The sequence below is a fragment of the Melanerpes formicivorus genome, unplaced genomic scaffold, assembly GCF_026170545.1.
Source record: "Melanerpes formicivorus ecotype bairdi unplaced genomic scaffold, bMelFor1.0.p_v2 SCAF_277, whole genome shotgun sequence".
Lineage (NCBI taxonomy): Eukaryota > Metazoa > Chordata > Aves > Piciformes > Picidae > Melanerpes > Melanerpes formicivorus.
The window spans coordinates 234,486-259,055 of NW_027142629.1; the positions used below are offsets into that span (position 1 = coordinate 234,486).

Here is a 24,570-nt window from a genome sequence, read left to right on the forward strand (position 1 = left end):
CATTTGTATCCCTCAGGATCTTTGACCTGCCCTTCTCTCAGAAAGCCACTTCCCAGAATGCAAGGTGCATCTGGAGCCCTTGCAATGCTTTGTTTCTTCCACTCATTCCCAGTTACTCTTATTTCAGCTTGCAACAGAGGCAGCTCTTGAGGCCCACCAGTGATTTCTGAAAGGGTTCTGGACTCTGCACCTTCACAATTTGATGGTATTAGGCTCCACTGAGTACCTGGGTCAACCAAGGCCCTATACTTCTGGACCCCTCATGAACACTTTCCAATAGACTCTGTTATCTCCACTCCTCCTCCTGGCAGGAGGTAGGGTGCCTCTAATTCTGAGCATTGCATCTACAGTTGGCACAGGCTTTAGTGTTATTGTCAGAACCATGGCTGAGCAACCTGAACCATGGTGGGAAAGTGAGGCAGATTCCTTTGTGGTAGTGTTGCCTCTGGGTTTGCCACTCTGCAGTTCCTGCACTCTCCTCAGAAGCTCAGAGGTGGGTTGCCCATCCCACTTGTTCCTGATCTCACCAGATTGCTCACACAGGGTTATCCAGGGAGACTACGTGATTGTTGAGGTCTGTTTTGAATTGTCCTAGTTCCAGCTGGCCTCCCAGGAGGATGTCATTTCCCATTGCCCAGACATGGACCCATTCAGAAGAGGAAGGGGTGGTCTCATCCCCCTTCACCAATTTGGACATGGAGGCCTTAAATTCTTCCTTCAGTTCTTTTATGCCATCCTTTATCTCCCTATCCAGAGACCAATGAATTGTGTGTTAAACTGTCCTCCAATTGCCTGATTTGATCAGTAAAAGAAGCAACAGCAGGAGGCCTTCCTCCATTGTTGATTGGCACAATTCTGCTTGCCAAACTACCAGCACAGGGAGGAGGCGCAAGCCCAAAGGAGCTTCAGACCCCCACAGAGAGGTTCAGTTCGGAGAGGAGAAGAGAGGTTCGGAGAGGAGAGGTTTGGAGAGGAGAGGTTCGGAGAGGAGAGGAGAGGAGAGGAGAGGTTCGGAGAGGTTCGGAGAGGAGAAGAGAGGAGAAGAGAGGAGAGGGGAAGAGTGCTGTGACAGAGATCTTGACTGAGATCAATTCTTCTGGATAGAGGCGGAAACCCTGCAGTGCCTGAGGGGACTGAGTGGCAAAGTGGGTGGGGAGTGCTGAAAGGAGCTTAGGGTTAGACACTCTGCAGGAGCAAGGACAAGACAAACCAGAGAAAGGCTTCTGAGTACTGAGAGAGGTAGCAAAAAACAGGGATGCAGAGGACAATATGTCAGAGAGGTTGGTCACCTCTCCCCCTTTTATTCCTCCCCTGGGAGCAGCAGAAGCTGTTGGCTGCAGGAGCCACATGTGTCACTGCTGGAGGAGAGCACAGCACAGGCACTGCAGGTGTGCTGAGCAGCAGCTTTTTCTCCTGCCCATGGCAGTGGCTGTGCCCCTGGCAGAGTCATTTCCGGCAGCTCTGCTCTCGTGGGGCTCTGCCTGGGACCTGTGGCCTTTGGAGTCTCTCTCACACACGCAGCAGGATGGGTCTCAGCATGCGCCTCACCTATCTCCTCCTGGCTGCCTTCCTGAGGCAACCACAGGGTAAGCACTGCCTTGCACTGCAAGCATGGTTCCTCTCCTGCCCAGGGCAGCCTCATGCCCTCAGCAGAGCTCTGCAGGAGCTGCTCTGCACTTCTGGGCCAGGCTTGGGAAGCCTCAGCTCACACAGGTGGTTTTGCAGCTGCTTTCTCAAGGTGCTGCTCCTGATGGAACAGGAGAGCTCAGCTGCAGAAGCAGCAGCTCCTCCCCTGACCATCTCAGCCCTCTTGCCTTCCTGTCCTCTTGCCAAGTGTCCACCTCTCTCAGTCCCTCTCTGCTGCTCTGTCTGGGCCCAGTGTTTCACTCTGGGCTGAGAAGTGACAGGAGGGAAGAGCTGGGTGAAAGCTCAGCTCTCTCTGGGGTATCTCTGTGGGAGGGAATTGGCATTCTTGTGCTGTGGGAACCTTCTCCTCTGTCACTTTCCATCTCCACTTGTTCTGCATATCAGAATCTTTCCCTCCACAGTCCCTGACCTTTGCTTTCTTCCAGGCACCATGGGGCAGGTCACTGTCACCCAGCAAGAAGGACAAGTCACAGTGAAGCAGAGAGAAACCTTCCACACCATCTGCTCATACCAGTCACCTAACTTTTATGGCTTGTTCTGGTACCAGCAGAAGAAAGGCCAAGCTCCCCAGCTGCTCTCGTACCAGGCAGTAGCTGGCTCCATGCCCAGCGGCCGTCTGACCACGCTGCTGAACACCACGGGGAAATACAGCCTGCTGCAGCTGGAGGAAGTGGAGGTCTCTGACAGTGCCTTGTACCTCTGTGCTGTGGGTGACACCCTGGTGCAGGAGTTTGCTTGGCTGTGCAAGAAGCCAGGGGAGGGAGGGGAAGTGTCTCAGGAAGGCGAGGGAGGCTTCCCCTGAGCATATGCAGGAGAAGATCCTTTTGCAGGAGAAGAAGAGAAGAGAAGAGAAGAGAAGAGAAGGGAAGGGAAGGGAAGGGAAGGGAAGGGAAGGGAAGGGAAGGGAAGGGAAGGGAAGGGAAGGGAAGGGAAGGGAAGGGAAGGGAAGGGAAGGGAAGGGAAGGGAAGGGAAGGGAAGGGAAGGGAAGGGAAGGGAAGGGAAGGGAAGGGAAGGGAAGGGAAGGGAAGGGAAGGGAAGGGAAGGGAAGGGAAGGGAAGGGAAGGAAGACGAGGCTGGAAGTGACCTTCAGGATTGTCATGTCCAACCTATCATCCAGCACCACCTAATCAACTAACCCATGGCACCAAGCACCCTGTCAAGTCTTCTCCTGAACACCTCCAATGATGGTGACTTCACCACCTCCCTGGGCAGCCCATTCCAAAGAGAAATCACTCTCTCTGTGTAGAATTTCTTCCTAACCTCCAGCCTAAACCTCCCCTGGAGAGCTTGAGACTGTGTCCTCTTGTTCTGGTGCTGGGTGCCTGGGAGAAGATACCAACCCCCACCTGGCCACAGCCTCCCTTCAGGTAGTTGTAGAGAGCAAGTAGGTCTCCCCTGAGCCTCCTCTTCTCCAGGCCAAGCAACCCCAGCTCCCTCAGCCTCTCCTCACAGGGCTGTGCTCCAGACTCCTCTCCAGCCTTGTTGCCCTTCTCTAACATCTTCAAGTGTCTCAATGTCCTTCTTAAACTGAGGAGCCCAGAACTGGACACAGGACTCAAGGTGTGGCCTAACCAGTGCTGAGCACAGGGGCACAATGACTTCCTTGCTCCCACTGGCCACACTGTTCCTGGTGCAGGCCAGGATGCCATTGGCCTTCCTGGCCCCCTGGGCATACTGCTGGCTCATGTTCAGCTGCTGTCAACCAGTGCCCCCAGATCCCTTTCTGCCTGGCTGCTCTCAGCCACTCTGACCCCAGCCTGTAGCTCTGCATGGGGTTGTTGTGGCCAAAGTGCAGCACCTGGCACTTGGACTTGTTGAATGCCATCCTGTTGGCCTCCGTCCATCTGTCCAGTCTGGCAAGGTCCCACTGTAGAACTCTCCAATTCTCTAACAGATCAACTCCTGCCCCCAGCTTGGTGTCATATGCTAATTTATTGATGATGGACTCAATGCCCTCCTCCAGATCATCTTTAAAGATATTGAACAGGATGTGGCCCAGCACTGATCCCTGGGGGACACCACTAGTGCCTGGCTGCCAGTTGGATGTAGCACCATTCACCACCATTCTCTGGGCACCATTCACCACCACTCTCTGGGCTCAGCCTCCAGCCAGTTCCTAACTCAGCTCAGAGTGCTGCTGTCCAAGCCAGGGGCTGACAGCTTGGCCAGGAGTTTGCTGTGGGGGACGGTGTCAAAGGCCTTGCTGAAGTCCAGGCAGACTCCATCCACAGCCTGCCCCACATCCACCAGGCAGTCACTTGGGCATAGAAGGAGATCAGGTTGGTCAGGCAGGACCTGCCCTTCCTAAATCCATGCTGGCTGGGCCTGATCCCTTGGCCATCCTGTAAGTGCTGTGTGATTGCCCTCAGGATGATCTGCTCCATAATTTTCCCTGGCACTGAGGTCAGGCTGCCAGGCCTGGAGTTTGCAGGTTCCTCCATCCAGCCCTTCTCATGGATGGGCATCATGTTGGCAGCTTGCAGTCACCTGGGACCTCTCCAGTGAGGCAGGACTGGTGGAAATTGATGGAGAAAGGCTTGGCAGCTCATCTGCCACAGCGTCACAGTGCCAATGTTGAAGTGCCACAGTGCCACAGCATCAAAGTTGCAGAGTGTCACAGTGCCACAGAGTCACAGTGCCAGAGCATCACAGTGCCAGAATGTCACAGTGCCAGAGAGTCACAGTGCCAAAACATCACAGTGCCAGAATGTCACAATGCCAGAGCATCACAGTGTCAGAGAGTCACAGTGCCTGAGACTTATAGTACCAGAGACTCACAGTGCTAGAGAGCCACAGTGCCAGAGAATCAGTGCCAGAGAATCACCGTGCCAGGCCGTCACAGTGCCACACAGTGCCAGAGATTCACAGTGCCAGAGATTCACAGTGCCACAGAGTCCCAGTGCCACAGTGTCACAGTGCCAGAGCTTCACAGTGCCAGAGACCCACAGTGCCAGAGAGTCACAGTGCCAGAATGTCACGGTCCCAAAGTGTCAGAGTGCCATAGAGTTGCAGTGCCAGAGTGTCAGAGTGCCAGAGTTTTAGAGTGCCAGAGAATCACAGTGCCAATGTCACAATGCCACAGAGCCCCAGTGCCAGAGCAGCACAGTGCCAGATTTTCTCAGTGCCAGAGCATGACAGTGCCAATGTCACAGTGCCATAGAGCCCCAGTGCCAGAATGTCACAGTGCCAGATTTTCTCACTGCCAGAGCATCACAGTGCCAGAGAGTCATAGTGCCAGAGTGTCTCAGTGCCAGAGCATAACAGACACAGAGTGCAACAGTGCCAGAGCTTCACAGAGCCAGGGAGACACAGTGCCAATGTCACAGTGCCAGAGGGTCAAAATGCCAGAGTGTCACAGTGCCAGAGTGTCACAGTGCCAGACTGGCACAGTGCCAATGTCACAGTGTCAGAATGTCACGGTGCCAGACTGTCACAGTGCCAGAGAGTCACAGTGCCAGAGCAGCACAGAGCCAGTGTCACAGTACCAGAATGTTACAGTGCCAGAGTGTCACAGTGCCACGGAGTCACAGTGCCAGACACACACAGTGCCAGGGCAGCACAGTGTCACAGAGCCACAGCTCCAGAGTGTCACAGTGCCGCAGAGACACACTGCCAGAGCAGCACAGTGCCACAGAGTCACAGTGCCAGACTATCACAGTTTCAGATTGTCACAGTGCCCAGGCATCACAGTGCAAGAGTGTAACAGTGTCAGAGAGTCACAGTGGCAGGGAGTCACAGAGCCAGACTGTCATAGTGCCAATGTCACAGTGCCAAGGAGTCATAGTGCCAGAGTGTCACAGTGTCCATGCCACAGAGCCAGAGTGTCACAGTTTCAGAGTGACACAGTGCCAGTGAGTCAGAGTGCCAGAGCAGTTGGAGTGTAATTTACCTCTGAGCCTTTGTAGCCACAACTCCAGCAACCAAGTGGATGTCTGCGTGTCTCACCTGGCGCTCTGTGCCATAAGTACCAACTTGAACCATATATAGCCAGAAGCCGCCCTGTCTCCATCTAGTGGCCCAGCCGCGGAACTGCTCCCTTTGTTATATAACTATAGTTCTAAATCTGTAGCTAGTTCAATCGAGTTCTAATTACCATACTAAGCCACTTATGGAATGTATTTCACCAACGTGCACTAGAACATGTATATAAATTAGTGATTCATCGGTAATTAATAATTTTGATAAGAAAAATCATGGTTTTATAATTCCTATTTCACATTCATAAATTTAATAACCTCTTCTTCACAATGCTGTCCCACAGCTGCAGATTCAGCTGAGAGGTCAGGTCTAGTTGACAGCTTTAATTTGCCTCCATCCATTTCTACAGTTGCTATTCCAGAAGCCCATTTGTATCCCTCAGGATCTTTGACCTGCCCTTCTCTCAGAAAGCCATTTCCCAGAATGCAAGGTGCATCTGGACCCCTTGCAATGCTTTGTTTCTTCCACTCATTCCCAGTTACTCTTATTTCAGCTTGCAACAGAGGCAGCTCTTGAGGCCCACCAGTGATTTCTGAAAGGGTTCTGGACTCTGCACCTTCACAATTTGATGGTATTAGGCTACACTGAGCACGTGGGTCAGCCAAGGCCCTATACTTCTGAACACCTCATGAACACTTTCCAATAGACTCTGTTATCTCCACTCCTCCTCCTGGCAGGAGGTAGGGCGCCTCTAATTCTGAGCATTGCATCTACAGTTGGCACAGGCTTTAGTGTTATTGTCAGAACCATGGCTGAGCAACCTGAACCATTGTGGGAAAGTGAGGCAGATTCCTTTGTAGTAGTGTTGCCTCTGGGTTTGCCACTCTGCACTTCCTGCACTCTCCTCAGAAGCTCAGAGGTGGGTTGCCCATCCCACTTGCTCCTGATCTCACCAGATTGCTCACACAGGGTTATCCAAGGAGACCCACGTGATTGTTGAGGTCTGTTTTGAATTGGCCTAGTTCCAGCTGGCCTCCCAGGAGGATGTCATTTCCCATTGCCCAGACATGGACCCATTCAGAAGAGGAAGGGGTGGTCTCATCCCCCTTCACCAGTTTGGACATGGAGGTCTTAAATTCTTCCTTCAGTTCTTTTATGCCATCCTTTATCTCCCCACCCTGAGACCAATGAATTGTGTGTTAAACTGTCCTCCAATTTCCTCATTTGATCAGTAAAAGAAGCAACAGCAGGAGGCCTTCCTCCCACAGGGAGGAGGAGCAAGCCCAAAGAGCTTCAGTCAGGAGAGGAGAGGTTCAGTTCGGAGAGGAGAGGTTCAGTTCGGAGAGGAGAGGAGAGTTTTGGAGAGGAGAGTTTTGGAGAGGAGAGTTTTGGAGAGGAGAGGAGAGTTTTGGAGAGGAGAGGAGAGTTTTGGAGAGGAGAGTTTTGGAGAGGAGAGTTTTGGAGAGGAGAGGAGAGTTTTGGAGAGGAGAGTTTGAGAGGAGAGGAGAGTTTTGGAGAGGAGAGGAGAGGAGAGTTTTGGAGAAGAGAGGAGAGTTTTGGAGAGGAGAGGAGAGTTTTGGAGAGGAGAGTTTTGGAGAGGAGAGGAGAGGAGAGGAGAGTTTTGGAGAGGAGAGGAGAGTTTTGGAGAGGAGAGGAGAGGAGAGTTTTGGAGAGGAGAGGAGAGGAGAGTTTTGGAGAGGGGAGGAGAGGAGAGTTTTGGAGAGGAGAGGAGAGTTTTGGAGAGGAGAGTTTTGGAGAGGAGAGTTTTGGAGAGGAGAGGAGAGGAGAGTTTTGGAGAGGAGAGGAGAGTTTTGGAGAGGAGAGGAGAGTTTTGGAGAGGAGAGGAGAGTTTTGGAGAGGAGAGTTTTGGAGAGGAGAGTTTTGGAGAGGAGAGTTTTGGAGAGGAGAGTTTTGGAGAGGAGAGGAGAGGAGAGTTTTGGAGAGGAGAGGAGAGTTTTGGAGAGGAGAGGAGAGGAGAGGAGAGGAGAGGAGAGGAGAGGAGAGGAGAGGAGAGGAGAGGAGAGGAGAGGAGAGGAGAGGAGAGGAGAGGAGAGGAGAGGAGAGGAGAGGAGAGGAGAGGAGAGGAGAGGAGAGGAGAGGAGAGGAGAGGAGAGGAGAGGAGAGGAGAGGAGAGGGGAAGAGTGCTGTGACAGAGACCTTGACTGAGATCAATTCTTCTGGATAGAGGGGGAATCCCTGCAGTGCCTGAGGGGACTGAGTGGCAAAGTGGGTGGGGAGTGCTGACAGCAGCATAGGGTTAGACACTCTGCAGGAGCAAGGACAAGACAAACCAGAGAAAGGCTTCTGACTACTGAGAGAGGTGGCAAAAGGCAGCCATGCAGAGGACAATACGTCAGAGAGGTTGGTCACCAGGTGCAGGCCTAGCCCCCTTTTATCCCTCCCCTGGGAGCAGCAGAAGCTGTTGGCTGCAGGAGCCACATGTGTCACTGCTGGAGGAGAGCACAGCACAGGCACTGCAGGTGTGCTGAGCAGCAGCTTTTTCTCCTGCCCATGGCAGTGGCTGTGCCCCTGGCAGAGTCATTTCCGGCAGCTCTGCTCTCGTGGGGCTCTGCCTGGGACCTGTGGCCTTTGGAGTCTCTCTCACACACGCAGCAGGATGGGTCTCAGCATGCGCCTCGCCTCTCTCCTCCTGGCTGCCTTCCTGAGGCACCCACAGGGTAAGCACTGCCTTGCACTGCAAGCATGGTTCCTCTCCTGCCCAGGGCAGCCTCATCCCCTCAGCAGAGCTCTGCAGGAGCTGCTCTGCACTTCTGGGCCAGGCTTGGGAAGCCTCAGCTCACACAGGTGGTTTTGCAGCTGCTTTCTCAAGGTGCTGCTCCTGATGGAACAGGAGAGCTCAGCTGCAGAAGCAGCAGCTCCTCTGCTGACCATCTCAGCCCTCTTGCCTTCCTGTCCTCTTGCCAAGTGTCCACCTCTCTCAGTCACTCTCTGCTGCTCTGTCTGGGCCCAGTGTTTCACTCTGGGCAGAGAAATGACAGGAGGGATGAGCTGGGTGAAAGCTCAGCTCTCTCTGGGGTATCTCTGTGGGAGGGAATTGGCATTCTTGTGCTGTGGGAGCCTTCTCCTCTGTCACTTTCCATCTCCACTTGTTCTGCATATCAGAATCTTTCCCTCCACAGTCTCTCAACTTTGCTGTCTTCCAGGCACCATGGGGCAGGTCACTGTCACCCAGCAAGAAGGGCAAGTCACAGTGAAGCAGAGAGAAACCTTCCACACCATCTGCACATACCAGTCACCTGACTTTTATGGCTTGCTCTGGTACCAGCAGAAGAAAGGCCAAGCTCCCCAGCTGCTCTCGTACCAGGCAGCAGCTGGCCCCAAGCCCAGCGGCCGTCTGACCACGCTGCTGAACACCACGGGGAAATACAGCCTGCTGCAGCTGGAGGAAGTGGAGGTCTCTGACAGTGCCTTGTACCTCTGTGCTGTGAGAGACACCGTGGTGCAGGAGCTTGCTTGGCTGTGCAAGAAGCTCTGTGAAGGGCAGGAGAGCCCTGGTGTGTGGCCTGGCTAACTCCTCTCAACATCAACCTGTGAGAGACCTCAGTGATTTAGAGAAGGACAAGAAACTCAGTCAGGTTCTCATATTATGCTTTTATTACAGCACTGGACAGAGGGGGATCCTTTCCAAAGCCTCTGTGTCTCCAGAGGGTTCAGTGCAGGCTTCTATGCAAAAAGTTCTCTACCTCAAATGCCAGAGGAGTGCTGATGTTGCACAGAAAGTCCAGGTGCCTCCTATCCATACCAAGGTTCTCTCTCTAAGAACAGCAGAAGTATCTTACAGAAAGTCCTGGTGCCTCCTCTCTATGCAAAGCTTCTCTATCCAATCCTGCCCTCCTTAAGGGCCATCCACTCCCCTCCTGCATTCCAGCTAACAATGACAAGGGGAGTTGCTTATCAACTGTTTGGGTCTAGAGGGTGTGTGGGAGTCCTGCCCTTGCTGTCCTTGTCCTTGGGTGATGGCCATGGCCTCCATTGCAAGTCCAGGTGGAGAGATGATGAGCAGAAGCTCTTGGGCTGCCTCTTTCTTCCAGCACACAGCTACTGAAACCCTGAGAAAATCACTTTCAGGTTTGATCCCCACTGCCTGTGCAGGAGCCAGGGATGTCTTCCTCAGCTGCTGGGGACAGTGTCTGAAAGGGCCTCACTGCTGTGCTCCCTACTCTCTCCTTCCTCTGGGAATGATGAATTGGCCACTTGTGTCCCCACCTCACCCCCAGCCCCCAAGCCAATGCCTTTCTTACACAGCCATCTGAGGCAATGACACCAAAAAAGGATGCAGGTGGAGGCAGAGGCTGGGCTGTGGAAAACTTGAATGGCTCTGGAGTGGTGTGATGGTTTGAGGCAGCCCCTCTCCCCACCACGGGCAGAAATCAACAACTCAGGCAAACGGATTGCAAAAGTGATGGAAAGTTTAAATAGAAAGCAGTGAATGTTTACAGAAAAAACAGAAAGCTAGTGACAAAGAACGATCCCAAGATAGACCCAGGAACATCCCATCCCCACCTGAAGGTACACCCAAGACCCCCAGGGCTCCTTCTTCCCCCACCACTGCTAGGCTAATCTCAGCTGGCCATATCTGAGACTGCCCATCCCCCCATGGCCTTGGGCCCAGCCAGGCCCAAAGCCAGGAGACATCTCCCCCAGTTACTGGCTGTCGGAGGACGAAGAAAAGTGGAAGTGCCAGACAGGGGATGCTGCTGTGAGAAGATTTTAGAACCTTTTGCCAGGTTGGAAAGAGCCTGTGGCACATCCCAGGGTTGTTGTCCAAGGCTGTGCCAATCAGTGATGGTGGTAGGGCCTCTGTGACAACCTGTAGCAGGAAGGAGAAAGTCAGTGGAGGAGATGGGGAGGAGGTGCTCCAGGCCCATGCAGAGCCCCAGGTGAGGCAGGTTGTCTCCCTGCAGCCCATGGAGGTTAATGCTGGAGCCAATAGCCTGTGGAGGATCCCAGGCTGGAGCAGCTGTGACCCCATGGAAAGTTGTCCTTGGAGCAGGCTCCTGTCAGGCTCCCTGTCAAGAGGACCCTCTAAAGAGGAGCCCACTGTGGAGCAGGCTCCTGGCAGGACTTGTGACCCTGTGGGGGACACACATTGGAGCAATTTGTTCCTGAAGGACTGAGCCCCAGGGAAGCAACTCCCACTGGGAAATTGGTGAAGCAGCTCATGCAGCTCAAGGGAAATACTCCAACAGGGCTTCTCCTCCAGAGGAGACTCCACAACCTCTCTGGGCAGCCTGCTCCAGTGTCTGGGACCCTTACAGTAAAGAAGTTCTTCCTCAGGTTGAGCTGTCCTCCTGCTTCTCACATCTCTCCTCAGGGGCTGCACTCACTACTTGTTGGTCAGGGAGCATCACTGACCCTGAGTCCCTGTGAGTTCCTTGACCAGCACAACACCTCTGGTGGTCTTCAGTTCTGGAAGGTGGAATTCTGGGATGCAGTTTGTCCCTCTGTAGCTCTTCTTCTGCTCAGTCTGCTTGGGCAAGCAAAGAGCTGGCCCTGCAGAGGGGAAGCTGTGGGGAAAGGTGACAAAAGCAGCCCTGCTGCCAGGCCAACATGTCCATGAGTAGGTCATGGCATCAGGTGCTTGCAGTGAGGCCTTGTGAGGTGACAAAGGAAGCTCAGAGTCTGATCCCTGAAGAAAAAGGTCTCTGTGGGCTACTGGTAGGTGATTCTCATCTGGATGGGTAAGGAAGCTGTGGTTTGCTTCCCTGCTGGAGGTGGGATTCAGCTCTGCCCTCGTCCTCAGCTGTACTCAAACTCCTCTGAGGGAGGATGCAGGATGCTGCATGACATGGAGGACATCTGGGAGGGCAAAGAATGCATCAGTTGGAATAAGGGGTCACAGAGCAGCTGCTTCCAGAATGACATTTCACATGACCTGAGTGCTTTTCACACCACCTCCCACCTGGGACTGCTTGCTCTGGTGGCAAGGCTCTCCCTTGTGCTTCATGTCTGTAGCTCCTCAGGCCCCCTGAAGGGGACAGCGATGGCTTAGTGCAGCTGCAGGTGCTGCAGGGAGACACTTCAGTGGCTGAGCTCAACATGAGGCTTTCCCCCAGAGCTGGGACTCAGGAGACCAAGTTCTGTGTGGGGTCAGGAGCCTTTCAGTGCCTTGAGGAGCTTGCTCAGCTGAGGAGCTGCAGCAGAGGGCACTGTCAGGCCATGTGCAAGGGGAGAGCAGCTGGTTCACCAAGGCTGCCAGATCAAAGCCCTTTTCCTTTCCGGGGGAGAAAGTCAGGTTGAGCTCTGTAGGTGTGAGAGCTGGGAGCCAGGGACTGGAGAGACTAGAGTGAAAGAGAGAGCTGGGAGCCAGGGACTGGAGAGACTGAAGTGAAAGAGAGAGCTGGGAGCCAGGGACTGGAGAGACTGGAGTGAAAGAGAGAGCTGGGAGCCAGGGACTGGAGAGACTGAAGTGAAAGAGAGAGCTGGGAGCCAGGGACTGGAGAGATTGGAGTGAAAGAGAGAGCTGGGAGCCTAGGGACTGGAGAGATTGGAATGCAAGAGAGAGCTGGGAGCCAGGGACTGGAGGGATTGGAGTGAAAGGGAGAGCTGGGAGCCAGGGACTGGAGGGATTGGAGTGAAAGAGAGAGCTGGGAGCCAGGGACTGGAGGGATTGGAGTGAAAGAGAGAGCTGGGAGCCAGGGACTGGGCAAGCAACAAATAAATTGCAGATATTTCATTCCTGGGTGCCAGCAGCTGGATGGAGCAGGCTGTGTGCTGCAAGGTCAAAGTGCCAGTGCCTGGAGAAGGAGAAACAATTCAGGGGCTGATATTACCAGCCCATGGTGATGCCTGAGGGATCTGAGAGTGTGGGGTGGCTGTGAGAGCAGTGGGGAATTGGAGGCCTCTGTTGGCCTGGCAACATCAGGCTGGGCTGGCCAGAGAGAAGGAGGAGACCCAGGTGCTGGGTGAGAGGGCCCAGGCTGCAGGCAGGGCCAGAGTTTGGTCTGAGGCCTGTGGTGATGTCTGAGAGCTGCAGGAATGTGGCTGTGCTTGGGAGTGCAGAGGCTGAGGGGCTGTTGTCCCTGGGAGCTGTGTGTCACAGGCATGCTGCAGACACTCAGCAGCAGAACCTCTCTGGGTGAGGAGGAGACTGGAACAGCTCTGCCCTGGTGCCAGGCTGAGAGCTGGGATGGTTTACCTGGCAGAAGAGAATCTGAGCAAATAGCTGAGGGCAGCTGTGAAGAAGGCAGAGGCAGGCTCTGCTCCATGGCACCCAGGGAGCAGCCAAGAGGCTCAGGGCACAAAGGCAATCAGCCAAGATTCCTTCTGAGCATCAGGAAACACTTTGTGAGGGTGAGGGAGCACTGGCACAGGAGGCACAGAGACACTGTGGAGTCTGCGTCCCTGGAGGCATTGCAAAGCTCTCTGGAGCTTGTCCAGGACAGATTGTGAGGGGAGGCAGAGGCATGAAGGAAGGAGAGACTGCCAGGGCTGTGTCACTGGGGTCAGCAAGGGTGGTGGCCTGTGGAGGCCTCTGGCTCCACTTCTGCTCTGGCTACCAATGCAGAAGTCAATCTTCCTGCAGGTGTGGAGAGAGCCCCCAGGGCCCCTCACTCTTCAGAATGCCCTTGGCTGAGGGAGCCACTGGGGCTGCTGCTGGAGGAGGGAGGGCCCCAGAAGTGGCTTCTCAGGCAGAGGAAGAAGAGATCTTTTCCCTTGCCCACTGCTTCCTTGGCTCCCCCAGCAGAGTCATTTGCGGCAGCTCTGCTGTCTGGCGGCTGGGAGGTGCTTTGCTGACTCTCCCTGCACAGGCAGCTTGGTCTCCACATGCTCCTCACCTACCTCATCCTCACTGCCTTGCTGGGGCAGTGGCTGGGTAAGTCCTGGCTCTTCCTCACTGCCTCTTTCTTCTTCTGCCCAGGAACCTCTGAGCAGCCTCAGCAGGTGCCTGTGGGGAAATTCTCTTCAGTTCCAGGAAAACGCTGGGAAAAGTCAGCTCACTCCTGGGGTTCTGCACTCCTTGGCTCAAGATTCTCCTCTTGCAGAGAGGAGAGGAGGGGAGGGAGGGGAGAGATCCCTCAGACACCTTCTCCTTCTTGCCTCTCCCCTTCCATCCATCTCTCTCTGCATCTCTCTTCTGGTCACCCTTCTGTCACTAGAGTGGATCTCAGCTGTCTCTAGGCTCCCATTTCCAACACCAAGGATCAGATCCTGTCCAAGCTGCTAGAGGGAATTTAAAGCCCTCCTCCCACTGACATGGGGTCAGTGCCTCCTGGCTGGCACCTACCTGCCATGGCCTTCAGGTATCTCCTGGCTGGGAAGACAGTCAGGGCTCCCTCTCTCTACCATTCAGCTCAGCATTGCATAGAGGTATGGAGCTCATAGCCCTTGGAGATGGCAGGGGAGGGCAAGCAGGATGACTTTCTTGCAGCAGCTCCAATGCAACCTGCTGCAACCAGCACACAAATTTGAGGCATGAGAGGCTGTTCCCTGGTGCTCAGCATCTGCAAGCTTTGGGCACTTCCAGAAAGGACAGGAAGCCTTCTTCACCAGGGTTTTGTAGCACTGCTGACCTTTGCTTTCTTCCAGGCACCATGGGGCAGGTCACTGTCACCCAGCAAGAAGGACAAGTCACAGTGAAGCAGAGAGATACCTTCCACACCAAATGCACTTACCAGGCCTCCTACAGTGCTCTGTCCTTGCTCTGGTACCAGCAGAAGAAAGGCCAAGCTCCCCAGCTGCTCTCGTACCAGGCAGTAGCTGGCTCCAAGCCCAGCGGCCGTCTGACCACGCTGCTGAACACCACGGGGAAATACAGCCTGCTGCAGCTGGAGGAAGTGGAGGTCTCTGACAGTGCCTTGTACCTCTGTGCTGTGAGTGACACCGTGGTGCAGGAGCTTGCTTGGCTGTGCAAGAAGCCAGGGGAGGGAGGGGAAGTGTCTGGGCAAGGCTGAGCTTGGGGCAAGAGGCTCTCAGCTCTCCCCTGGCAGTGCTGCTTCCCCTGAGCACCCAGGGATCTGCAGGACAGGATCCATGATCTAATCTATTCTCGACTGTCCAGGCAGCAATTCATTCAGTCATACTCTTTATTCAGACAGGTTCTGATGTACTGCAGTACCATCTCAGCAATGGCTCAGTCTTCTGATCACCAATGTGTGGAATGCTGCACTGTCTGTGGGAGAGCCAGGAGTACCTCCATGACCCATTGCATTCAGTCATTATCCATTGGTTCACCTTGACCCCCAATAATGACCACAGTCACATCCCTCTGCCCCTACAGCAACTGGGTTTGTCTTGCCCTGAGACAGAGACAGCTTAAAAGTACTTCCACTCTGCTGTTTCCCTCTTGAATCCCTGCCATGGTGGTTGATGTAAAGGTGCTGCACCTTCTCCTTCTCCTGTCAGCACCTGCAGCAATGATACAAACTGAACGGAGACATCAACATCCTGGTTGAGTGCAGAGAGTTTACTGAGGACACCAAACTGGCAGGAGTGGCTGACACAGGAGGTTGTGCTGCCATTCAGCCAGGCTGAGAGCTGGGCCTGGAGAAACTGAATGAAATTCAACAAGGGCAAGGGGAGAGTCTTGCACCTGGGAAAGGACAACTCCATGGACCAGTGTAGCCTGGGGACTGAGCTGCTGCTGAGCAGTGAAGGGGAAAAGGCCCTGGGGGTCCTAGTGGACAGAAGGTTGCCCATGGGCAGCAATATGCTCTTGTGGCCAAGAAGGCCAAGGGCATCCTGGGGTGGATTAGAGGACTCTGGTTAGTAGGTTGAGAGAGGGTCTTCTCCCACTCTTCTCTGCCCTGGTGAGGCCACATCTGGAATATTTTGTCCAGTTCTGGGCCCCTCAGTTCAGGAAGGACATCAGGGAACTGCTTGGAGGAGTCCAGTGCAGAGCCACAAAGATGCTGTAGGGAGTGGAACATCTCCCTTGAGAGGAAAGTCTGAGGGAGCTGGGGCTCTGTAGCCTGGAGTAGAGGAGACAAAATGTGAGACAAGATCTGCAGGGCAGTGTCAGGAGGACAGAGCTCTGCTCAGGGATGTCCAATGAGAGGACAAGTGGCAATGGATGCAGTCTGGAGCAGAGGAGGCTCCACATGAAGATCAGGAAAAGCTTTTTCCCTGTGAGGGTGAGAGAGGCCTGGAGCAGGCTGCCCAGGGGGGTTGTGGAATCTCCTTCTCTGGAAATATTCAAACCCCATCTCCATGCATCCCTGTGTGATCTGCTCTAGGTGACCCTGCTCAGGCAGGGGAGTTGGACTGGATGAGCTCTTGAGGCCCCTTCCAACCCCTAACATTCTGTGATTCTCTGGTTCTGTGATTTGGGGAAAAGCTGAAGGCAGCAGCTCCAGCACAGGGCATCCCTGGGCTCTCCCCTCCTCTGCTCTCCAGAGTTACAGCCCCAGCTTCAGCCTCATGGCAGTAGGTGTCTCATTTCCCCCAGTGGTACAAAACCAGAATGGATGACAGCCTCCTTCATGGTCCTGGCCATCTCCTCCAGGAAGACCTGGGGCTCTGGAATCAGCCACCAAGAAGAGGGTACCAGGGTCAGAGGAGATTTGTTGTCCCTTGGCTGTTGCAGAGTTCCCACAGAACTCTCTTGGCTTGCCCTGAGAATGTAAGGGTTCAGAAGTTGCCTCCTGGGCTGGTCTGAGTAGTACCCAGGAGATCAGGAGCATTCCAGAAGAGGAGAGGGAAAGGAGAGAGCAGGAGGAGAGAAAGGCAGACATGGGCCATGCTTCCAGGCTGAGCCCTTCCAGCCTGGCATTGCAAAGAGGGCCAGGGATGCTCAGACTCGGAGACCTCCTCTGAGCAGGTCTTGCAATGTCTGATCTGCAGAGGTCCTGTCCAACAGCAGGTATGCCATGGAAAGAGTGAAAAGAGTTTGGCTGATTTGTAGCTCCAAGGTTAGACTTAGGCAGAGGACAAGTGCAGATCCAAGTGGTGTTGAGGAAACTGATCCAAGGGTTTGGGCCAACAGAGAAGGCTGGTTGGTTCGGGGTGAGCATTTAGGAACTTGACTGCTGAGAGCAGATGGAGAATGTGGCAGGAAACATCATTTATCTGTTCCCCAGAGAGCTGGTTTAGAGAGTGGAGGTGCTGAGAGGGGTGCTGAGAGGGGTGTGCAGAGTTCTGTTTGGGAGTCCTGCAGCCTTGGAGTGTGCTGACAGGAGCTTGGGTTTAGACACTGCAGGAGCAAGGGCAGGACAAAGAAGACATGGGCCTGAGCTTGGAGAGAGAGGAGGCAAAAGGCATCAGGGAAAGGGATCCCCAAGACATGCAGAGGACAATACATCAGAGAGGTTGGTCACCAGGTGCAGGCCTAGCCCCCTTCTATCCCTCCCCTGGGAGCAGCAGAAGCTGTTGGCTGCAGGAGCCACATGTGTCACTGCTGGAGGAGACCACAGCACAGGCACTGCAGGTGTGCTGAGCAGCAGCTTTTTCTCCTGCCCATGGCAGTGGCTGTGCCCCTGGCAGAGTCATTTCCGGCAGCTCTGCTCTCGTGGGGCTCTGCCTGGGACCTGTGGCCTTTGGAGTCTCTCTCACACACGCAGCAGGATGGGTCTCAGCATGCGCCTCGCCTATCTCCTCCTGGCTGCCTTCCTGAGGCACCCACAGGGTAAGCACTGCCTTGCACTGCAAGCATGGTTCCTCTCCTGCCCAGGACAGCCTCATCCCCTCAGCAGAGCTCTGCAGGAGCTGCTCTGCACTTCTGGGCCAGGCTTGGGAAGCCTCAGCTCACACAGGTGGTTTTGCAGCTGCTTTCTCAGGGTGCTGCTCCTGCTGGAACAGCAGAGCTCAGATGCAGAAGCAGCAGCTCCTCTCCTGACCATCTCAGCCCTCTTGCCTTCCTGTCCTCTTGCCAAGTGTCCACCTCTCTCAGTCCCTCTCTGCTGCTCTGTCTGGGCCCAGTGTTTCACAGCCATGGCACTGCAGAAGCTTTTTGCCTCTCAGCACTGCACATGTTCTGACCTTGCAGCCCAAACACAGAGGGCTTTGGAGAGCTGAGGCAGGGACATGAAAGCTCTCTCATGGCATTGACATTCTGATGTTGTCCCAGTCCCTCTCCTGGCTGGCACATGTCATTCAGCAGGCCCTGGCTCTCCATTCCTCCTCAATGTAAGCAGTACCAGGGGTTCCTCTTCCCTGTCTTCCATGACCTTGGGATTAGCTCAGCGAGCAGGGAAGGGGAAGCAGGGTAAAACATCTTTCAGGATATAGGACGGTTCCTCACCCTGTTTAAGATGACCTTGGAGGTAGCACAGGAGAGTCAGGCACTCCAGGCTGTTCCCTGGAGACTCTGGGCAGCAGAAGTGACAGGAGGGAAGCTTTCACCCAGCTCTCTCTGGGGTATCTCTGTGGGAGGGAATTGGCATTCTTGTGCTGTGGGAGCCTTCTCCTCTGTCACTTTCCATCTCCACTTGTTCTGCATATCAGAATCTTTCCCTCCACAGCCCCTGACCTTTGCTCTCTTCCAGGCACCATGGGGCAGGTCACTGTCACCCAGCAGGAAGGACAAATCACAGTGATGCAGGGAGACACCTTCCACACCAAATGCATTTACCAGACAACTGACTTTCAAGGCTTGCTCTGGTACCAGCAGAAGAAAGGCCAAGCTCCCCAGCTGCTCTCCTACCAGGCAGTAGCTGGCTCCAAGGCCAGCGGCCGTCTGACCACGCTGCTGAACACCACGGGGAAATACAGCCTGCTGCAGCTGGAGGAAGTGGAGGTCTCTGACAGTGCCTTGTACCTCTGTGCTGTGGGTGACACCCTGGTGCAGGAGCTTGCTTGGCTGTGCAAGAAGCCAGGGGAGGGAGGGGAAGTGTCTGGGCAAGGCTGAGCTTGGGGCAAGAGGCCCTCAGCTCTCCTCTGACAGTGAGGCTTCCCCTGAGCCTATGCAGGACAAGCTCCTTTTCCAGGTGAATAGAATAGAATAGAATAGAATAGAATAGAATAGAATAGAATAGAATAGAATAGAATAGACCAGGTTGGAAGAGAGCTTCACGACCATCGTGTCCAACCTATCATCCAGCACCAGCCAATCAACTAAACCATGGCACCAAGCACCCTATCAAGTCTCCTCCTGAACACCTCCAATGGTGGTAACTACACCACCTCCCCAGGCAGCCCATTCCAATGGGCAATCACTCTCTCTGTGTAGAATTTCTTCCTAATCCCCAGCCTAATCCTCCCCTGGCACAGCCTGAGACTGTGTCCTCTTGTTCTGGAGCTGGGGGCCTGGGAGAAAAGACCATCCTCTGCCTGACTACAACCTCCCTTCAGGTAGCTGTAGAGAGCAAGAAGGTCTCCCCTTAGCCTCCTCGTCTCCAGGCTGAGCAGCCCCAGCTCCCTCAGCCTCTCCTCACAGGGCTGTGTTCCAAGCCCCTCACCAACTTTGTTGCCCTTCTCTGGACATGCTCCAGCAATTCAACCTCCTTCCTAAACTGAGGGGCCCAGAACTGGACACAGGACTCGAGGTGTGGCCTAACCAGTGCAGAGTACAGGGGCACAATGACCTCCCTGCTCCTGCTGGTCACACTGTTCCTGATGCAGGCCAGGATGCCATTGGCCCTCTTGGCTGCCTGGGCACACTGCAGGCTCATGTTCAACCTGCCATCGACCAGCACCCCCAGGTCCCTCTCTGCCTGGCCGCTCTCCAGCCACTCTGACCCCAGCCTGTAGCACTGCATTGGGTTGTTGTGGCCAATGCGCAGAACCTGGCACTTGGATGTATTCAATCTCATGCCCTTGACTCTGCCCATCTGTCCAGCCTGTTGAGGAGGTGATAGAGTTTGGATGGTGATGGAGTCAGAGCTGGCATGGCCTGGGGTGCACGCTGGGCACTGGCTGAAGGTGAGTCAGCAGTGTGCCCATGTGGCAAGGCAGAACAGCTGCACCCTCAGATGTCTTGGCAAAGGCCTCAGGAGCAGAGGCACAGGATGGAGCCTGCTCCTCTCTTTGGCTACATGGGACCATGCCTGGGGTCCTGTGTTTGGTTTGGGGCTCCTGGGTGTGTAGGAAAGGGGAGAGTGAGTCCAGCAGAAGCCCCCAAGGCCTTGAGGCGATTTAAGGAACTTGGTTTAGTTTACTTTTTAGTTTGAGCCTGAATATTCTCCAGCACTGGAGTGCTCCTTCCAGAGGTGGTGTGCAGGTTCTAGATAATTTCCTCACTTCACAGGCACTGCCCTGACTGCCCTGATCTAATTGCTGCTTTGATAAGAGACTTGATATCTCTGCATTTGCAGCAGAGATCAGCTTCAGTGCAGGTAAGGCTGTGCTGGGCAGGGGATCTGTATCCAAAAGAGCCTTCAAAAAACTCTTGTTAGGACATCTTCAAGCTGGGAAAAGCAGCTTTACTGTGCCAGGGGCAGGCTGCTTGTGGACAGGCTGCTGAGCTAGAGTGGGCAGAACCAGCACCTCCCAGCAAATCTAAGTGAGACATTAAGACACCAAAGGGCGTCTGCTGCAGCACCGCCCACCACCCACCCGCCTGGGTGGAACCAGCACCACCCACTGTTGATCAGGTGACAAGAAGCCCCAGGCCCCTCAGCCTCCCCTCACCAGACAGTGCTCCAGTCCCCTAAGCATCCTCGTAACCCTCCGCTGGACCCTCTCCAGCAGATCCCTGTCCCTCTTCAACTGGGGAGCCCAAAACTTTGAGAGAGATCCAGCCACGGTTACAACCAGGCTGAGGGCTGCTGTCAGTAGAGCTGTGGGTACCCAGACAGAGGTTCTGAGCAGACATGTAGGTGTCCAGGCTCCTGGCTGTGGTGAGTGCCACAGCCTGGCACTTGCAATGGAGGGCTGCAGCAACAACACATGGGTTAGATGTGAGCAGGTGAACGATCTGCTCACTCTGCTGGCAGAGCTGAAGGAAGAAGTTGTGATGCTAAGGATATGGAGGGGAGACAGACTTGTGGATTCAGACTCTGCCATCCCTGGGGGAGGGTCAGCAGGGTTCTTGTGGGTGGCAGAAGAAGCAGGGGATCCTATGCCCTCTTGTCACCTGGGAAAAGGAAGAAACCTAAGGGATAGGGAGGAATGGAGGCAGGTCCCTCTCTGTCGAGGCAGGAGAGGCAGGCAAATCCCTTCCAAATCCCCCCAGTCTTCCCAGTTGCCAACACACAAGAGGTACAGGGCTCTTGAAACACAGGGTCAGAAGAGCAAGGACAGAGATGAGTGCCCATGCACGCAGCCAGCCAGGACTTGTCAGCCAGTCCCATGACTTCAGACTAGTGCAAAGAGGAAACAAGAAAGGTGGTGGTAGCAGGGGATTCCCTTCTCAAGGGAACTGAGGGGCTGATTTGCAGGCCAGATCTGTCCCACAGGGAGGTCTGCTGCCCGCCTGGGGCACGGGTTAGTGACGTTTCTAAGAGACTTGCTGATCTGGTGCAGCCATCTGCCTATTAGCCACTGCTGGTTCTGCAGATTGGGAGTGATGAGGCAATGCCCAGGAGTACAAAAGCAATGAAAAATGACTTCAGGGCTTTGGGGAGATTACTTGAGTGTTTGGGAGCACAAGTGGTGTTCTCCTCAATCCCTCTAGTGACAGGAAGTAATATTGAAGGAAAGAAACAAATCCATGTGATTAATACATGGCTTAGAGGTTGGTGTCACCAAGAGACCTTTGGGGGGTTTGACTATGGGGAAGTTTTCTTGGCACTGGGTCTGCTGGCGACAGATGGAGTTCATCTGTCCCATGCGGGGACAAGAATCCTTGCACATGAGCTGGCTGTGCTCACAGACAAGGCTTTAAACTGCTTGTAAAGGGGATGTGGAGGTAGCTGGCCTTGCCACTGAGAACTCCGGGTGAAGTAGCCCAGGGCTTGTGGAGCAGTGGGTTGGCATCTTAGATAACCAGGTCTACCCCACCACAACACTGAAAACTATGTACTCAACCCCCTCCTTGAAAAATTTGTGCACCAATGCACACAGCATAGGCAATAAACAGGAGGAGCTGGAGGCCATTGGGCTACAGGGAAACTAGGATCTGGCAGCCATCCTGAAAAGCTGCTGGGATGACTCCCACAGCTGGAATGCTGCAATCCATAAGTCCCAACTTTTCCAAAGCGACAGGCAAGGAAGAAGAGGTGGTGGAGTGGCCTCTGTGTTAGGGAAAGAGAGGAAACTATGCAAAGCAGTGGAGGTGGTGATAGGGTTGAGTCCTTATGGGTAAGAATCAGGAGTAAGGCCAGCACGAGGGATATGGTGGTGGGAATCTGTTCCAGAGCACCCACCCAGGGTGAAGAGGCAGATGAAATGTTTTATAAGCAGTTGAGAGAGGTCTCACAATCGCTGCCCCTTCTTCTCCTGGGAGACTTCAGCTTCCCAGACATCTGCTGGGAATACAATACAGCAACTCAATACAGGAGAGGTGTGGAGGTGCTGGAGAGAGTGCAGAGGAGGGCAAGGAAGCTGTGAAGGGCCTGGAGATTCAGTCTTATGAGGAGTGACTGAGGGAGCTGGGGATGGTTAGTCTGGAAGAGAGGAGGCTGAGGGGAGACCTCATGGCTGTCTACAGGTACCTTGAAAGGACAGTGTAGAGAGGCTGGGGCTGGTCTCTTCTCACAGGTAATTAGTGATGGAAGAGGGAATGTCCTGGAGCTGTGCCTGGGTAGGTTTAGACTGGACATGAGGAAAAAAGATTTCATGGAGAGAGGGGGCAGGCATTGGAAAGGGCTGCGCAGGGAGGTGGTGGAGTCACTAACCCTGATGTGTTTAAAGGTTCTGTGAGTGTGGGGCTTGGGGATATGGTTTAGGGGCGAACCTTGTAGAGCAGGGTGATCGGTTGGACTTGGGGATCCTGAGGGTCCTTTCCATCCTGAATGTTTCTGTGTGCTATGTGAAATGGGTGACCTGCAGCAGTCCTGGCAAACCTCAAATATGCCACAGTAAGAGTCAATAAAGTTGAGCTCATTTGTTTCTTCAAGGTTATCATTCAGGACAGGGCCAACTGGTTTAGGGTAAACTCGTCATGGAAGAGTTCTGGTACAATAGGGAAGATTGCATAGTTTGGGATGAGCATTTAAGAATCTGATTTCTAAGAGAGGATGAGCAGTCTGGCAGGACACATCATGTATTGGTTCCTGAGAGAGCTGTTTTAGATAGCAGGATAAAGTCCAGAGTGCCTGGGTGGGCCGAGGGGCACTTGGTGTCTGCTGTGTGGGGGGGATTTTCAACTCTTCTGTTTGTGAGAGCTGCAGCCTTGGAGTATGCTGACAGAGGGAGCAAGGACAGGCAAACACCATGAGGACCTTGAGGTTGGAGAGGAGACACAGGCTGAAGCAAAGAGAGACTTCTATGATGTGCACAGCGCAATGTGTCAGAGAGGTTGGTCACCTCTCCCCCTTTTATTCCTCCCCTGGGAGCAGCAGAAGCTGTTGGCTGCAGGAGCCACATGTGTCACTGCTGGAGGAGACCACAGCACAGGCACTGCAGGTGTGCTGAGCAGCAGCTTTTTCTCCTGCCCATGGCAGTGGCTGTGCCCCTGGCAGAGTCATTTCCGGCAGCTCTGCTCTCGTGGGGCTCTGCCTGGGACCTGTGGCCTTTGGAGTCTCTCTCACACACGCAGCAGGATGGGTCTCAGCATGCGCCTCGCCTATCTCCTCCTGGCTGCCTTCCTGAGGCACCCACAGGGTAAGCACTGCCTTGCACTGCAAGCATGGTTCCTCTCCTGCCCAGGGCAGCCTCATCCCCTCAGCAGAGCTCTGCAGGAGCTGCTCTGCACTTCTGGGCCAGGCTTGGGAAGCCTCAGCTCACACAGGTGGTTTTGCAGCTGCTTTCTCAAGGTGCTGCTCCTGATGGAACAGGAGAGCTCAGCTGCAGAAGCAGCAGCTCCTCCCCTGACCATCTCAGCCCTCTTGCCTTCCTGTCCTCTTGCCAAGTGTCCACCTCTCTCAGTCCCTCTCTGCTGCTCTGTCTGGGCCCAGTGTTTCACTCTGGGCAGAGAAGTGAAAGGAGGGAAGAGCTGGGTGAAAGCTCAGCTCTCTCTGGGGTATCTCTGTGGGAGGGAATTGGCATTCTTGTGCTGTGGGAGCCTTCTCCTCTGTCACTTTCCATCTCCACTTGTTCTGCATATCAGAATCTTTCCCTCCACAGTTCCTGAGCTTTGCTGTCTTCCAGGCACCATGGGGCAGGTCACTGTCACCCAGCAAGAAGGACAAGTCACAGTGAAGCAGAGAGAAACCTTCCACACCATCTGCTCATACCAGTCACGTACCATTGATGCATTGTTCTGGTACCAGCAGAAGAAAGGCCAAGCTCCCCAGCTGCTCTCGTTCCACGCAGCAGCTGGCCCCAAGGCCAGCGGCCGTCTGACCACGCTGCTGAACACCACGGGGAAATACAGCCTGCTGCAGCTGGAGGAAGTGGAGGTCTCTGACAGTGCCTTGTACCTCTGTGCTGTGGGTGACACCGTGGTGCAGGAGCTTGCTTGGCTGTGCAAGAAGCCAGGGGAGGGAGGGGAAGTGTCTCAGCAAGGCGAGGGAGGCTTCCCGTGAGCATATGCAGGACATACTGCTGGCTCATGTTCATCTGCTGTCAACCAGTGCCCCCAGATCCCTTTCTGCCTGGCTGCTCTCAGCCACTCTGACCCCAGCCTGTAGCTCTGCATGGGGTTGTTGTGGCCAAAGTGCAGCACCTGCCACTTGGACTTGTTGAATGCCATCCTGTTGGCCTCTGCCCATCTGTCCAGCCTGACAAGGTCCCACTGTAGAACTCTCCAACCCTCTAACAGATCAACTCCTGCCCCCAGCTTAGTGTCATCTGCTAATTTATTGATGATGGAGTCAATGCCCTCCTCCAGATCATCTTTAAAGCTATTGAACAGGATTGGGCCCAGCACTGATCACTGGGGGACACCACTAGTGCCTGGCTGCCAGCTGGATGTAGCACCATTCACAACCACTCTCTTGGCACCATTCACCACCACTCTCTGGGCTCAGCCTCCAGCCAGTTCCTAACCCAGTAGAGAATACTGCTGTCAGCAGGGGCTGACAGCTTGGCCAGGAGTTTGCTGTGGGGGACGGTGTCAAAGGCCT

General features: G+C 54.4%; 3 gene segments (V, D, J or C); all 3 read left to right on the forward strand.

Moving 5' to 3' along the window:
- Positions 1 to 8,195: 8,195 nt before the first annotated feature.
- LOC137458782 (T cell receptor alpha variable 1-1-like) lies at positions 8,196 to 9,098 on the forward strand. The segment is given in 2 exon segments: positions 8,196 to 8,244; positions 8,731 to 9,098. Coding segments are annotated over 2 exon segments (417 nt in total).
- An 8,003-nt stretch (positions 9,099 to 17,101) lies between these two features.
- Positions 17,102 to 18,371, forward strand: LOC137458783 (T cell receptor alpha variable 1-1-like). The segment is given in 2 exon segments: positions 17,102 to 17,150; positions 18,010 to 18,371. Coding segments are annotated over 2 exon segments (411 nt in total).
- Positions 18,372 to 23,118: 4,747 nt separating this feature from the next.
- LOC137458784 (T cell receptor alpha variable 1-2-like) lies at positions 23,119 to 24,030 on the forward strand. The segment is given in 2 exon segments: positions 23,119 to 23,167; positions 23,654 to 24,030. Coding segments are annotated over 2 exon segments (426 nt in total).
- Positions 24,031 to 24,570: the final 540 nt, after the last annotated feature.